The sequence below is a fragment of the Papaver somniferum genome, chromosome 4, assembly GCF_003573695.1.
Source record: "Papaver somniferum cultivar HN1 chromosome 4, ASM357369v1, whole genome shotgun sequence".
Lineage (NCBI taxonomy): Eukaryota > Viridiplantae > Streptophyta > Magnoliopsida > Ranunculales > Papaveraceae > Papaver > Papaver somniferum.
This window is the reverse complement of record NC_039361.1, coordinates 97,436,155-97,453,383: the sequence shown is the minus strand read 5'-3', so window position 1 is coordinate 97,453,383 and position 17,229 is coordinate 97,436,155. Positions and strand designations below refer to the sequence as shown.

General features: G+C 37.4%; 2 protein-coding genes across 2 annotated transcripts; one reads left to right on the top strand and one right to left on the bottom strand.

Moving 5' to 3' along the window:
- Positions 1-313: 313 nt before the first annotated feature.
- On the top strand, positions 314-1,934 carry LOC113272863. Its single transcript, XM_026522656.1, has 4 exons — positions 314-823; positions 916-1,295; positions 1,392-1,482; positions 1,635-1,934. Exons 1-4 carry the CDS (start codon positions 314-316, stop codon positions 1,932-1,934), a joined length of 1,281 nt encoding a protein of 426 aa, XP_026378441.1.
- An 11,263-nt stretch (positions 1,935-13,197) lies between these two features.
- On the bottom strand, positions 13,198-16,097 carry LOC113272861. The gene is made up of 3 exons (XM_026522655.1): positions 14,920-16,097; positions 13,882-14,020; positions 13,198-13,356 (listed from the first exon to the last, which is right to left on the bottom strand). The coding sequence occupies exons 1-3, from the start codon at positions 16,095-16,097 to the stop codon at positions 13,198-13,200; spliced, it is 1,476 nt and encodes a 491-aa protein (XP_026378440.1).
- Between the last annotated feature and the right edge of the window lie 1,132 nt (positions 16,098-17,229).

The window sequence follows — 17,229 nt, the reverse complement described above, 5'->3', positions numbered from 1 at the left end:
GAGACCCTGAAACTGTGTCTGTTTCCATTCTCGTTGAAGGAGAAAGCTAAATCTTGGTTGTATGCTCTGAGACCTCAGTCCATTAGAACCTGAGAAGAACTTACGAAAGAGTTTTTTCAAAAAGTTCTTCCCAAATCACAAAACAACCACCATTCGTCAGAGTATAAACAGTTTTCTGCAACTGGATGGTGAAACATTATCCAAATACCTAGAAGGGTTTAATGATTTGTTACTTCAGTGTCCCCATCATGTTTTCGAGCAGTGGAGATTATCAACAATTCTTTATGAAGGGTTGGATTTCGCTACTCGAACCATGGTTGGGTCTATGTGCAATAGTGAGTTTACTGATAAAAGTGACGACGAGTCGTGGGCCTTTCTGCATGAAGTTGCCGAGAAAACTCAGCAATGGGAGACCATTAGAGAACCTAGGAAAACTGTCAATAGAACTGGTATTCATAGGATAGAGTCTGATTTTGAAATTAATGCGAAAATGGCATCTGTGATTAGAAGACTGCACAGTTTAGAGCTTCAAAAGGGTGATAAACCTAATGTATCTGTCTCATGTAATCAGGTAGAAATGTCCATGTGTTTTTTCTGTAATAGCTCAGAACATCTAGATGAAAACTGTCCTAAATTGCATGAAATTAAAGAGTCTATACTTGAACAGGACAATGCTTTGTACCAAAAACATGAGAACAATCCTTATTCTCGGACCTATAACCCAGGGTGGAGGAACCACCCCAATTTTTCATGGTCTAAAGGACCTGTGCAAGGGGGTACGTCAGGTAACAACCAAGGATATTCATATCCTAGAAACCCCCAAGTAAAATCACACACCCAGTACCATGTTGAGAAAAGGCCTAGTTTCGATATGGTGTGAATCAAATGAATGAAAATCTGTTGCAATATCAAAAGTTAAAGGATCAGAGACTTGCGAGTCTAGAACTGAAACTGGGTCAAATTTGTGATGCACTCAATGAGAGAGAAAAGGGTAACCTCCCTAGTCAACCTCGACAGAATCCTAAGAGTGCATTTCAGGCAAGTACGTCTGCTTGTAATAAGCCCCCACATAACCAAGTGAATACTGTCACCACTCTCCGAAGTGGTAGGGTTGTTGAAAATAATGTAGGCATACCACGTACAAGTAAATCTGAGTCAGACTCACCTTTGCACAATACTCCACAGAAAACACATATTGTAGAAAATGAATCTGAGCATGTTGATAAATCTAAAAGTTCTGCTGATGTGAATATTTCTTTGCCATGTAAGATGCCAGTTGCTCCATTTCCACAAAGGTTGGTGCAGCAGAAAAAGGTGGGAAACTAATACAATGAGATATTGGAAATGTTTAAACGAGTCAACATAAACATTCCATTTCTCGGGGCAATCAGGCAGATACCTGCTTATGCTAAATTCTTGAAAGATGTATGCACAGAAAAGCAAAAGCTCCATGTGCATAAGCGTGCATTTCTCACCGAGCAGGTAAGTTCCTTATTCAAAACAAGATCCCTACTAAGTTTAGAGACCCAGGTTGTCCAACAATCTCGTGCATTATAGGAAACCGTAAGGTCGAAAAAGCTTTACTAGACTTAGGAGCAAGTGTAAACTTATCGCCATACTCTGTGTATGTGCAGTTAGGTCTTGGGGAGATGAAACCCACCCCTGTTACGCTACAATTAGCGGATAGATCTGTCAAAATCCCTCGTGGTATTGTTGAAGATGTGTTAATCAAGGTTAATAAATTTTACTTCCCTGTGGACTTCATTGTGTCAGACACTCAACATGTGCAAAACCCAGACAACCATATTCCTGTCATTTTAGGACGTCCCTTCTTGGCGACGTCTAATGCTATCATAAATTGTGGTAATGGTGTGATGAAATTATATTTTGGTAACATGACCATGGAATTAAATGTTTTTAATGTTAGTCAATAACCCATGGATTTGGATGATAATGAATTGCATGAGATTCACATGATTGAGAGCCGGATCCAAGACTCTTTGCCTGACATCTTGTCTGTGGATCCTTTGCAAGCATGTTTAGATAATTTTGACTTAGATCTTTTTGATTCTGAGTATATTAGTGAAGTTCATTCTTTGCTTGAATCTGTCCTGCTCATGGATATTGGTAAATGGCAGACTGTAGTGGAATCACTTCCGCTCTCTGACTCCAACTCTGCCCCACCTCTTGTCGAACCACCTAAACTTGATTTGAATCCATTGTCTGACACTTTGAAATATGCATTCTTAGGTTCTTCTGATACTTTTCATGTTATTATTGCATCATGTTTAGACATGTAACAAGAAAGCAAACTTTTAGAAGTGCTTAAAGAGCATAAAGACGCCTTAGGTTGGACCATCTCAGACCTTAAAGGTATAAGTCCCACAATTTGCATGCATCATATAAATATTGAAGAAAATACGAAACCATGTAGGGAAATGCAAATGAGACTTGATCCTAATATGAGAGACGTTGTGAAAGGTGAGATTCTGAAACTGCTTGATGCGACTATCATATACCCAATTTCAAATAGCAAATGGGTCAGTCCCATTCAAGTTGTGCCCAAAAAGTCTGGAATTACCGTAGTTCAAAATGAAATGAATGAACTAGTCCCTACTCGCGTAACCACAGGGTGGCGATTCTGTATTGACTATAGCAAGTTGAACACGGTGACAAGAAAAGATCAATTTTCCCTTCTTTTCATTGACCAAATGCTAGAAAGGTTGTCAAGACATAGTCACTATTGCTTCTTAGATGGCTATTCGGGTTATAACCAGATTCACATAGCACCCGAAGACCAACAGAAAACCACATTTACCTGTCCTTATGGTACATTTGCTTATCGATGCATGCCTTTTGGGTTGTGTAACGCACCTGCTACTTTTGAACGTTGCATGATGAACATTTTTTCTGATATGGTAGATAAATTTCTTGAAATCTTCATGGATGATTTTTCTGTCTTTGGGTCGTCTTTCGATGAATGCTTGCATCATCTTACTCTTGTGCTGATTCGATGTAAAGAAAAGAATTTGGTTTTGAATTGGGAAAAATGTCATTTCATGGTTAACTCAGGCATTATTCTAGGGCATATCATTTATGAAAAAGTCATAAAAGTAAATAAAACAAAAGTTGATCTCATTAAACACTTGCCTCAACCTTGCTCTGTGAGGGAGATAAGATCATTCTTGGGCCATGCCGGTTTTTACCGTCGATTCATCAAAGACTTTAGTAAAATTTCAAGACCCTTGTGTAGTCTTCTTTCAAAAGATATTGCATTTGTCTTTGATGACGCTTTTAAGGAAGCATGGGAGAAATTGAAAGCTCTTCTCACATCTTCCCCTATAATCAGACCACCCGACTGGACCTTGCCATTTGAAATTATGTGTGATGCATCTGACTGTGTTGTTGGTGCTGTTTTAGGTTAGCGAGTAGACAAACTCCCATATGTGATCTACTATGCTAGTAAAACACTCAATGATGCTCAGCTGAATTATTCAACCACTGAGAAAGAATTGCTAGCTGTTGTGTTTGCGTTGGATAAGTTTAGATCTTATTTGATAGGATCTAAAGTCATCATATATTATGACCATGCTGCATTGAAATATCTTTTGTCTAAAAAAGATGCCAAGGCTCGTCTAATTCGATGGATACTCTTGTTACAAGAGTTTACTCTCGAAATTCGAGATAAGAAAGGGTCAGAAAATGTTGTAGCTGACCACTTGTCTAGGCTAAATGTTAAGTCTGTTGATGAATCTTTGCTCATTAGAGAATCATTCCCTGACGAACAGTTGATGCTTGTGTCTGAAATGCATTGTTTTGCTGATATTGTTAACTACCTTGCTACAGGTAGAAAGAGATGTCATCTCTTTCTGTCATGACCAACTCATTAGGATATGTGTCCCCAATTCTGAACAAAGAGATGTCATCTCTTTCTGTCATGACCATGCATGTAGAGACCACTTTAGTGCCAAGAAAACTGCTGCAAGTATCTTGCAGAGTGGTTTCTATTGGCCATCATTGTTTAAAGACAGTCATGCCTTTTGTGTTACTTGTGACCGATGGCCGAAATTAGGAAGTATCTCAAGAAGAAACATGATTCCCTTACAACCTATTTTTATTATTGAGTTGTTTGATGTATGGGGTATTGATTTCATGGGTCCTTTTCCTAACTCTGAAGTAAGTTTTACATTCTTGTCGCCGTTGATTATGTCTCTAAGTGGGTAGAAGCCATTGCCTCCAAAACAAATGACTATAAAGTAGTTCTTTCTTTTCTTAAAGAAAACATTTTCTCTCGTTTTGGAACCCCTAGAGCAATAATCAGTGATGCTGATACTCATTTTTGCAGTAGACCTTTTGAATCACTTATGCGCAAGTATGGAATCACCCATAAGGTTGCAGCACCATACCATCCTCAGACCAGTGGCCAAGTAGAAGTTTCTTATAGGGAAATTAAGCACATCCTTGAAAAGACTGTTAATCCAACTAGGAAAGATTGGTCTTACGTTTAAATGATGCTTTATGGGCTTATATAACTGCATACAAAACTCCTATTAGCATGTCCCCTTATCGACTTGTGTATGGTAAACCTTGTCACCTACCTATAGAGTTAGAACATCGTGCATACTGGGCTATTAAGAAGTTGAACTTTGATCTTGATAAGTCTAGTACCCAAAGGAAACTTCAACTCAACGAGTTAGAAGAGCTAAGAAATGCTGCTTATGATAGTGCCAAAATGTACAAACATAGAATGAAGGTGTTCCATGACAAACGCATTCTGCGCAAGTCTTTCACACCTGGCCAAAAAGTTCTATTGTACAACTCTCGTCTGCATCTTTTTCCAGGTAAATTGCGGTCTGGATGGACATGCCCATTCTTGGTGCGCGCAATATTCCCTCATGGAGCAGTGGAACTCGAAGATGTAACTAACAAGAATATTTTCAAAGTCAATGGTCAGAGATTAAAGCCATTTCTGGAACATCTTCCACCAGAAGTTGAGACCACTGACTTGGAAGACCCTGTTTATGTGGACTAAACTGGTTCACCTGTGTACATACATATGGACTAAAACTCCATTTTCTGCCCCTTTCTCTTCTTCCTTTTGTATAGTTTTTATGTGTGCTAACCAAACTTTTTTCCCTGCGCTCATGTTGTTTGCTTTCAAAGCATTCATTCATTTTAGCACCATCCTTTTCACATCTGGTAACCTCTTTCATTTAAATCTAATATGCATTGTTCTCCTGGTATGTTGCAGTAATTCTGATCATATGTTGAAACATTGAGGACAATGTTCGATTTAGGTTTCGGGGAATATTTTGTATGTAGAGTTTTTAGTCTTTTGCAATTAAAAATAAAATAAAAATCTTCAAAATTTGTTGTAAATATTTGCATAAAACCTCCAACTTTTAGAGATCTTAGAGTCACTAGCATGCTTCTAGCTATGTTTACATAGAGAATCTTACCGAAATAACTGAACTTGGAAGTACTGGAGAACACAAACGGGTTTCTTGTTTGTCTGAGGTTTAAAGTCGGATTTAACCATGCCGGTGGGCAAATTAGGTGCAGCAAAGTTATTTGGTACTAGAGTTGTGATCACCATTAGTGGAGACTATCTATTTTACATCAAGAGAGGCACCAATCTTCATTTTTGTGACTATCTAAAAAGTCCTTTTAGAGTGTGTGTCACCGTACGTCAATTCCGGGTAGGAATGGTGAGCTACCCAACTTAGTACCACTTTCAGCACTATTTTTGATCTCTTGAGTGCTAATTTTTTCAATCATGAGGATGACGTCTAAAGATAAAAACTCCTTCTTGTAGTTTGATTTGCAGTTAGCACAATTCTCTTTCTCGACAACATCAACAGATCCATAGAAACACATCTTCATCAACGAGCAGAGCGACGCTAGATTTTATGAAGAAAGATTAAAATAGTCTGAGGTTCATATGCAACAACACAAAGACGAGCAAGAAGTTCATATTCAAAGTAAAATAGTACAAAGAGAAGAATTTTATATACGAGTTGAAGACTTATCTTACAAGAGTAAAGAAAACAGAAAAAGATGAGAAGTAGTGAAGTTCATAAAATCAAGACAATATAAGTTGTGAAGAATTGAGTGATAAAGTCCTTCAGCCATGGCTTTGGTAGTTTCATTATTTATTTCGTTGTATTATTTTCAGGTTGTATTTTATCAAAAAAAAAAGAAAAAAAAAATAAAAAAAGAAAAAAAATGATTAACCTAAGGGCAGAGTCGTCATCATGCTAGGCCCTTGGAGTACAAAAAAAATAAAAAATAAAATCTTTATTATTGTAGTTTTTTTTTTAGTTTTGTTTTATAAACATCGTGGTAAAGATGAAAGAATTAAGAACTTAAGAGGAAGTTTCAAGCAACAAGGAAATTGAAACGAAGAATTAAAAATTGTCAAGACTCTACGAAGTTCATCATCAACAGTTGAAGACCAAAGACGGAAGATGGAAGACGTTTCTATGGATGCTGTGAGAGTGGTGTTGATTGCCGATTGAATGTGAAGGTAAGTGAGTACTCCCATCCTTGCTAATGGTTGATTTCCTTTCTTAGAGATCATCAGAAAAAGATTCTTATTCCCACACTTTTGTGGAGTCTTTAGAAATTATTTCGGAAGGTCTTCCTTTCCACCATTCAACGTGTGCAGGATTTCACTCTTTATTCCTGCCTGCACACATGAGGGACTAGAAAAGCGGTCTTTTTGAGTGCAATTATCATAAAATCCTACTGGTGAGGAAAAAGTCAAGGCTTGTGATCACTCTCGAACCCAAATTCTTTCATATGGTATGGTTACTTCTCGCTCAACTCTTAAGGATGAGAATGCGTTCTTTTGGTATTTCTAACTTTTTATTATTAGCATGCAGAAACTCTATTTCCTCATAGCTCCTTGGATGCTTGAGACTGTATTACGCTCTGAAGGTGGAGAAGGTTTTGTGGGTACAATTCTGGTAGGCCTTTACGAGACTACAACTCGTCCACTAGGGACACCTAGGGGTTTAAAGGCTTAGTGCATACGCTAAATGCATTCGAGAGACCAGCGACAGTGGTATAGTTAGGATTTCTTATTTTCTGTTTCACTTGAGGACAAGTAAAATTCAGGTTTGGGGGTATTTTATGAGTGCCAAATATTTCATGTTTCTACACCTTTTTATTGGCAATTAACTCATCTTTTGCGCTTTAAAATCATATATTATCCCAAATTCTGTATTTTCAAGAATAAATACTTGTACTAATTAATTTTGTGTTTTTAGGTACTAAATAAACTTGGATGAATAGAGAGGCAAAAATAAGCAGATAATTGATGACAACGAAAGAGGGACAAGAAATCTCCCGCCAGAAGGCAGTGAAGAATATTGTTTGCACCTCTTCCGAAAGTGAGGAATGTTGTTTGCAAGACCCAAAACTGGAAGCAGGCTTGAGATATTAGCTTTGAAGAAGATGTGGGCTTAGAAGAAGATCTTCCAACAGACAAAACCCAAGATTTAATACTCAAACCCGTTTCCATCTTGAGCCATCATATTAGATTTAGCTGCTAAGCATCCAACGGCTTCTCTACATGGTACATCAACATCTAAAGCATCCTCCCAACACCGAAACAACCTCTATTTCATCCCTTAATCGAACAGAACCAAAACCATCTCCATTTCTTCTCTTCATCCTCTACAACACCACTTGCAGCCTTCTCCATCAGATTCATCCCCCCGAGCATCTCTGTTCACAGACGCCTCCATAAACACAATCAAATTATTACTCTTTATCTCTCTCCATCTTATCTTCTGCCTTATCAGAAACAGTAACCCTAGAAGGTAGGATTGAGAGAGATAATATTAGGGTTAGCTGGAAAGTAAGCTTGCAGAGATAAATTGAAGATATAAATTTTCAGAAAACGCATTTTGGGTAAGTGGGTCACTATTAGATGTCGAACTGAAGGTGAATTGAGAGAAATTTTGTGTATAAATAGGGATTGTTGTGATGTGTTGTAACCATCCAAGATTAGCTGGATCATCTAGTTTTAATATAATTGTGTTTTCATCTTGTTCATCATATTCTAAATACTCTTACTAGGGTTTAGATGAAACCCTTAATTTGATGCTAGGTTATTCATGTTTTGATAATTATTCTTGTTGAGCTTAAACTGAATTAGGAATGGTTTAATCATTGTGTTGCAGTATATTGTTTTCACCTCTTGTTTGCTATGCAGCATAGGTAGATAGAATAACTCTATATTGTGCTTAAACTCATGCTTAAGAGACTAAACTAATCTGTGATGAGTTGTGTTGTAAGAAGACAGCTTATGCTAGGGATTAGTTACCTTAGTTGATATTAGGCCTTCCACTTGATACTACCCTGGATAAACAACAGACTTGCATCTTGACTGGTGTCCATTACAAGGGACAAGAATAATGTTGAAACTGAACTGACTTAGCAAGGGTTAGGAGGTGGATTCAACCACCCTAGTACCTCTCATCTACTTGTTTACAATCTTCTCTTGCATCTTGCTTTACATTCTGTTTTAATATTCAATCACTTCCTTGTCGTATCGACACCCAACAAAACAAACCTTTGTGTTACTACTTTGTTTGAAATCAGTATAAGTAAACCATGTAATTAACTCTACATCCACCTTGTCCCTGAGGATCGACTCGTACTTACCCTGTTTACAGACCCGACGTTGTGTACTTGCAGTTAGTACAATTGTAGGTACTGTTTAGAGACCTACCACATCCTCGTCAAGGAGATATAAAGGTACAATCATATCCTAATAATTCCACAACCGCACTCCCCACAAAGATATAACAATTAAGCACAAGTTCCAAAACTGAAATTTCTCCCATTTGATGTCATTCTCAAGATAACAACATGAGCGTCCTTTCTCTAACAACAAGAGAAGGTATTCTTGGACATTAAAAATTTACAAGTCTCATTCTTAATCCTTGCCAAAAATACTTTTTTCTCTTCTCGCCGGTTACGAACAAAAAAGTTAAAAATAATGGTTTTAAAGTTAGAGGCATCAAGAAACATCACGTCCGTGAGAAAAATAACATCGTCAAAAATTATTCTTTAGGCCAGTTACCAAAGAACATAATTTGAGGATATGACTCACATAATAATTACATTTTCCCGAGCCATCTACAAACATACGGATTAAAGTCTCATTCTTAATCCTTGCCGGATACTGATTCCAAGAGATAAAACATTGATTAAGACCATCTTATGGAATCCTGCAATATATTCACATAATTAGGAAAATAAAAAGTTAAGATCTTAACCTATGAGAACATATGAGATATTTGTTCCAATTACCAGAAACATGATAGCAAAGAACAAATTTCCCAAAATAAGCAATATACAAAATAATCGATAACGACTAGTTATTGCATCATCAAAATAAAATTTACCTAACTAAACTTCAATAATTGATAGATGATAAATCTGAAGTACTTAATACGGAAACATAAATAAATCACTTCAAAGGTTAGTTTTTCCTCCTTAAAACAATAAGAATAAATTCTTAGAAGGAGTTCACTAGAAAGGTAACAATGAGAACTCATTGACAGTCAAAGGCATTGAAACATAAGTTTCATGATTGATGGTTTTGCATCCTTCAAGCATAACATCCTGCTGTGTGACAAGTGCTTCTTGAACTTTGAGAGATTTCTACAAAATTCCTTTTTAGGGACTGCACTTCCGCCTTAATATTCTTAAATTCTTCAAGAAGGGTTGCAAATATTTGATGGTTGGATCAGTTTGATCTTGGATTTTTCATATTATTGTACTTCCTTTTAAAGAATGAATCTTTTACCTTAGGGTAGGATTTTTCATCTTCCTTCGAAGTTGTGAGGTTATTAATAATCATAGGAATACAAGTCTCATTATAAGAAAGTTTTCTTAGAGGCTCCATAATATTTCTCAAGGGTGTGATTTTAGAATTTTCATGAACTACACATATACACATCGGACTCCAATAGCAAATATTTGGAAGAATTCCAAAAATAGAATGGGAATAGATGAAGGAAAATTACCAAATATGAGGAACTTCAAACATGAAAAGTAAAATACGAATACTAGCCTTTCGTCAAGTTTGCGCAAGGAGATATCTTTTCAACATGCATTATTACTTGAAATTTAGAGAATAGTGATGGTGTTAATTGGGGTAAAATATGTGTCCCATGAATGTATGAATACCCCATCAACTAATGCCAAATTTTTTATGTTTAAATATCAATAAGGTGATTAGATAAGTTTTTCCAAAGAGCGTATACGTTACTTTTTGCAAGTTATGTAGAAATTCCCATGGATCCTATTCTTGTCTCTTGCTTAGGAGTCATGTAGACATGGAAAAATTTATACTGGAATCATAAGATTATTAATACTCACATCGAGTCATTACATTTCAAACTCACTATTAATGATGCGGTAACACCAAGTCATAGAATGATTTGATTTTCAGGTACATGGAGAATAGTTTGACATTCTAGTTTCGGAACTTGGTCAAAACCCAAACAGGATATGTAACCCATATACTAGACTCATCTCAATGGAGCGGATGCTCAATAATCATAGATGAATGCTTTTTATTCTTCTTTTATTAATTGCTAAAATTGACAAAGAGATTCATAATACTAAAGCCCCACCTTATTACACAAAATAAACATAAAGAACAAGAAACTTTAAGTAATAACATTCAAGACACAAATTAAGAATAGTTTGTTTGAAAGCCCTTGGTATGCACAAATCTTGTCTCTTCAATGGGCACATGAGACAATAATGCATTTTTCAACACAATCAAGTTGTGTTGAGGTGAGCATTAGTAAGCTCACCACTATATTCTTGTACGGACTTGTCAACTTCCATATTTCTTGATCGTTTATATCTACTTCTTTTCCTTCCTTTAGTTTTATCCTTTCCCTTAAAATTATTAGAACTTCTGGGAGAATAAGGTATAAAATCACTAACTTCGAATTGACTTGACTTTTGGAATAGTTGAAGCACGTTGGTCAAACGATCAACCTACCATTGTAATTGGTTGACATATCTTACTTTTTCTTTGTACTTGAAACACCATTTCAGATCATGACCTTCCGAGGTACAGAAAGTACATGTACGGATGGAGTGTGATTTTTGAAAAGTGGGGGTACCAAAATACACCACCAACTCTTTCTTAGGCAACCTGTATGGAAAAAATTAAATATAATTTCGAGAGTTCAACTTAATGAATCTCAACTAAGGAATAATATTCAGAGTTATGTCTCTTTCTCCCACAATCAGAAAGTTTACAGAGACAAGTCCGTGAACCTGATTTACGTGTGAGAGTACTTGGGAGATTTCAAAGATCAATTTCCAAGTATCAATCAAGTCGTATCCAACAAACAAGTATGGATGTATATACTTTGATTGATTAACGTACAACCTGTGATATTTCAATTATAAAGATAAACAATATAATGCGGAAAAATAAATAACAAAGACACCAGAAATTTTGTTAACGAGGAAACTGCGAATGCAGAAAAACCCCGGGACTTAGTCCAGATTGAACACGAAACTGTATTAAGCCGCTACAAACAATAAGATACTACCAATTAACTTTGCATTGGAGTATAGTTGAGAGCGAATCAAACCCTCACAACAATTCAGTTACAGTCGCGCTCCTTACGCCTCTTGAATCCCAGCAGAACTCCGCGCAATTGATTCCGTTAGCTGACGTCCTTTACAGCCTAAGAGGTGATTCAACTCAATTGAAGACTTTAAACCAATCTTCCTCTCACAGATAAGCCTATATGTGTGATTTCCTTTTTTATCGTAGATCTAGGTGAGACTGGAAATCGAAAGCAATATACAAAGTCTATCTAGCCTCAAAATCCGGACTTATGCTTCCCGAAGAGCAGCCGAAATTATTATTCACCTCACAAGTATTAAACTTGTGGAATCAACAAAGTCTGAGACGAAGAGAACTATGATGATTTCTATCAATCTTGATTGATAGAGCAAGATCAACAATCGATCAAGATCAGGATACTCGAGCTATCAAGATAAAGATAGCTGGACCTTCCTTCACGAATCCCTGTGAAGTCTTTGTAGTCGCTATATCCTAGAAGGGTTTTTGGAAGAGGACAACTCTAGTTTGCGACTAGGACACACCAAAAAGTAGTGTCGGGATTTGACGAGGTGTCAACTCGCAAATAATATTTTTCTACTTTTCTTTACACTAGCAAGTAATATAATGAAAGCAGATTCGTCCCAAGGGAGGTATGAAGTAAAAGTTGTTATGAAATTACTCTTAGCAAAGAAGATTTTGTTGTAAAAATTCTGGAAATTGTAAAGTTGTATTCAAATATGAAATGGAATTGATTAAAGGTTCATTCTCGGCCACGGAATATAAATCAAATTGATATGAAACTACGTTCTTTGGATTATCTCGTTACTAACAACCCTAGGATAATAGTACGCTCAACTATCCCGTTATTATCTCCTAAGCTCACCGGATACGGAAGCGCTCGACTACCGGATTCTACTTGCCAAGTTTCCTAGAAATACGCTCTCTAGGTGTGACTTAGACAAATGCTCTAAGTTTTGTGAGATAAGTTTGCTCCTAGTGATGAATCCAAAAGCTTGAATCACCTAATAGTGTCAATTTCTACATAGGGTACTTAACAAAGTCCCATCATCAATACCCATATATCGCTACTTGTGTTTATAGTTTCTAGACAATTACGGGTCGAAGAAGTTCTAAACTAGCAATATAAATATGAATTAATCATCAATTTCGAACTTAAACAATTAACACATAACTCATAAGCATTATTAGCATGTTAGAAATCAAACAATAACGAAAATAATTGCGAAAGAAGAAACCATTTCTTATCAACGAGTTCATATTCCGGGCTTCGCCCTAATCAAAAGATAACTTAGCTACTCATAGTCATAAGTTCTTAACAATAAAGTATATGGCTTAAGATATTTAAAAGAAACTCAGAAGTTTAGGAAAAACCAGGCAGCAAACCAGAGTTGCTGCTGTACTACTTCTGGAAGTTAGGTATTGTTGGTAATCACTGGAACTCGTCTTAAGATTCCTGGAACAGCTGCGGCAAAACTTCCTGGTGATGTCGAGATAGATCCCTGTTGAAGTTTTTAGGGTTCCCCTATATAGCTTTTCCCCTTGGTTCAGCTGAATCTTAGCTAACTTCTCGGCAGGAAAATAGACCCACAACTTGGCTTGAATCCACAGGTCACTGTACCCAGCATGACTACTGAACCAGGGCATCGAAAATTTGTGACAACCCCTTTCAATGACCACATTAACCAATGGCCACAAGTCCCCTGTGTTGGCTGTTGCGGCTGCACAAAACAAACCCAAAATACAACCACAAATTCAAGCCATTATGGTATCCATACAAACCCATATGACATCAGCCTTGAACTACTCGTTCTCAATTAAATTTCTTGCTTATCTGAACTGCAGAAATCTTCCTCCAAATCACCTTCGTTCATCTGCTAAATCACATCAGTTCAGACTGCCATTGATCCATGTCAACAACACTAGTTCAAGCCATCCCTCCTTCCTTTCCCTGCCTTGAAATCTTCAACCCCATAGACCCATAACAGCACACGTTCTACAACTGAAATTCATCTCAAGAACATAAACAAATTCGAACACCAAGACCCATCTAATCCACGGTCAACCAGCTTCACAGTAACCTCCTTCCAGTGACCTTCTCGGCTAAATCCAACAGCCAAACTCACTCAAAACTCCACATTTCCTAGTCATCTCTGTACCTAGCTCTTCCTTGTCTTACCAGCTGCTGGAACTCATCTCAATCTACCCATTATAGACGCCAGAACCTGTTAAATGCCAACACAAACCATTGCAGCAACAACCCATTTTAGACAGATTTTTAGTTGACAAGAAGATGGTGACAGAACTTTATTCGAACATCTGATGTGTAATTCTCTTCTTGCTTTAGCATCGAGACTTCTACAGCTTCCAAACTCACCCAAATTCCTACAAATTCAATTCACAGTAAACCCATTCAGCCATAACGATCAAAAACCAATTAGTTCAGTTTCTCATCCAATTATTACTCAAATATCAGCAGCAACACCATTATCATCTTCCCTGGTTCAACTAGTCTTGAAACTCTATCAACTGCTCAGTATTTTTAACCCAATTCAGCCTCAAACTCAGGCCAAGAACCCATATGAACTCAGCTACAAAACAACTCGTTCTCAGCCCCAAAATCCCACCGGTACGGCCACCAGAACTCGTTTAATTAACAGCCTCAGATCCCATCCTTGGCTGTGGTTGTCACCTATTGCTCGCAGCGGCTAATTGAACTGAGGATGCACTTGATCTGACCTCCGTGAAACCCATCAAACCCGTGGCTGGTCCCTCGTGCAACGGCAGGAAACTAGGTTAGAGAAACTGATAATATCATGACCTAGAGAAAGAATGTGCAACTCTGCTGGAAACAAATTGGTTTCAAACAAAACCCAAGTATCATTTCTCCTTAGCACATGTGTGACTGCCTTGGGTGAACTCCACTAATGCTTTTCTCTACAGAGTATAGAAACTGCCGAGCCACTATTATTATTATTATTATTATTATTATTATTATTATTTTATTTTATTTTTTATTTTGAAAGTTAAAAACAAAAACCAACAAAAAAAACAAAAACTAAGAAGAAGAATCCTCACTAAACAAGTGAGTAATACAAGAAGGAGGAGAGGTTAACCACTGATTAGGCAGTTGGTTCCGAACAGCATAAGCTGCTAAGGAGTGAGCCATAAAATTGGCTTTCTTTTCGATAAAGTTAAAATCAACAGACGTAAAGTTCCCTAGCTTGTCTTTGATTTTTCCAATAGTATTCTTAATACGTCAAGGGACTGGGAAATTATTGTACCTGAGAGAATTGATCACAGTGAGTGAATCACCTTCAATGATAATGTGCCTTATAGCCTTGCTGATGGCAAGCTCAATTCCCACCAAAGCACCATGAGCTTCAGCTTCTACAGGGGTGCTGAATGTGAATACTTGTGTCTGACACCCATTAAACTCACAATTGTAGTTCCTTTCCACTGCCGCGCATGCGAACCCTCTAATTCCAGCAGCACCATCAAAATTTATTTTCATTTTTGACTGAGTGGGAGGAGACCAAACAGTCTTGGCAGAGTCTAGTAAGTCTTGTTCAGAAGGCAGAGTGGTATCGTCTTGAATGTTGGTATCACGGTGGAACCAGTAACAAGCCTCTTGAAGCATTTTCTGAATATGCACATTTCCTTTGTTGAAGACTATGTTATTCCTGGTCTTCCATATACTCCAGAACAGACAAATCCCCATTTTTAACTTTGAGTAGTTTCCACATTCTAATAACCAACTCTTGATATAGTGGTGAACTGAAAGATTTAGGCTTGCATCAATTCTGAGAGTCAGGTGAGAAGCAAAAAGAACAGCTTGAGATACATGGCAGTATAGGAACAAGTGTTCCAAAGTTTCAACAACACCATTACACATCCTGCACTCTGTATTAATATCTTTGCAGTATGTCATCATCCTGCTACCAACTGCAATACCATTATTAAGAATTCTCCAAGCAAATATTTGAAGATTGGGTGCCAAAATTTTTACCTGCCAAAATTTCTTCCAAGGTATATGTTCAGTATTACCATAATGAGAATAAGAAGGAGCTCTATCATTTAAAGTTTTGATGAAGGATTTTGCTGTAAAGACCCCATTAGGATGGTGAAGCCAAAGTAATTTACCCTCAGTCCCTTCTTCGCTGATGTTAGGTAAGTGGATATCCAATATAGTCTCGACTTCATGCGAATGGAAGCATAGCTGGAGTTTGTTTATATCCCACCTTGGAGGGTTCTGTAGGATAAGTTCACTAACTAAAACAGGCTTCTCTGTTGAAAGAAAATTGGGGATAGGCCTCCTGTTATGAAGTTTCGGAATCCAAGGGTCATTCTTGATATGTATCTTCTCTCCATTACCAACTTCCCAGCAACACCCTTCCTTCATCTCACTTCTGCAGCCTAACATAGCAGACCATGTAGAGGAACATTTTTGGGGTTTCGTCATTTCCCAGAAGTTGTCTTTTTGGAGATATTTAGCCCTCATAAGCTGACACCACAGACAATCATCATTTTCTAGGAATTTCCAGACAAATTTAGCAATCATGGCTCTATTTAAGTGTTACAGAGTTCAAATTCCTAACCCACCTACATCTTTTGCTTTTTCAAATTGTTTCCAGTTGATAAAGTGGGTTTTCCTTACCTCTCTAGCATGGCCCCACCAGAAGTTTCTCATAGTTATGGTAAGTCTTTCCAGCACCTTCTTAGGTATCAGGGATGTCGCCATATAGTGCGGAGGTATGAGCCCAAGGACATGCTTGATCATGATGGTTCTGCCTGCATAGGTTAAGTGAATTCGCTTCCAACCTGCCATCTTAGTGTCGAATTTATCATTAAGAAAATCATGGGAATCAATTTTGTAGGATGACTTTAGAAGCTGATGGCCAAGATATTTGTCGTTAATCTGCATCTGTTTCACCCCTAGCCTGTTAGCAATGTCAGTTCTTCTGTTGGGTCTAACTCCTTTGCTGAAGTGAATTGACGACTTCTGCATGTTTTCACATTGACCTGACCAGGCAGCATATATATCAAGAATACTCTGTAGCGTGTCGATGGTCAGTTCATCAAGGTTCCCAAATAGAATGAGATCATCAGCGAACATTAAATGTGACACTGAAGGAGCATTTCTACAAATCTTGTACCCGTTGTAAAGAGCATTATTCTCCATAGTTCGCATGAGCCACAACAGACCTTGAGCGCAAACAATGTATAGGTACGGAGATAGAGGGCAGCCCTGATGAAGACCTCTTTCACTGATGAAATAACCCTCAGCTTGGCCATTAATAATAAGCGAAAAAGAGGCGGTCGAAACACAGTTCATAATGAGATCATGGGTCTTGCCAATAATACCAAAAACTCTCAAGCAGTGGCTTAAAAATCTCCAACTCACTTTATCATAAGCTTTACTGATGTCAATTTTAAGTGCAAAAGCACCTATTATAGAAGAAGAATTTGACATTGTATGAAATATCTCTTTTGCAGCTACAATATTGTCAATAATCATTCTTTCAGGTATGAAGGCTGACTGTGCATTATCTACTAGATTATTTAGATGAATTCTCAGTCTTTGTGCAATAATC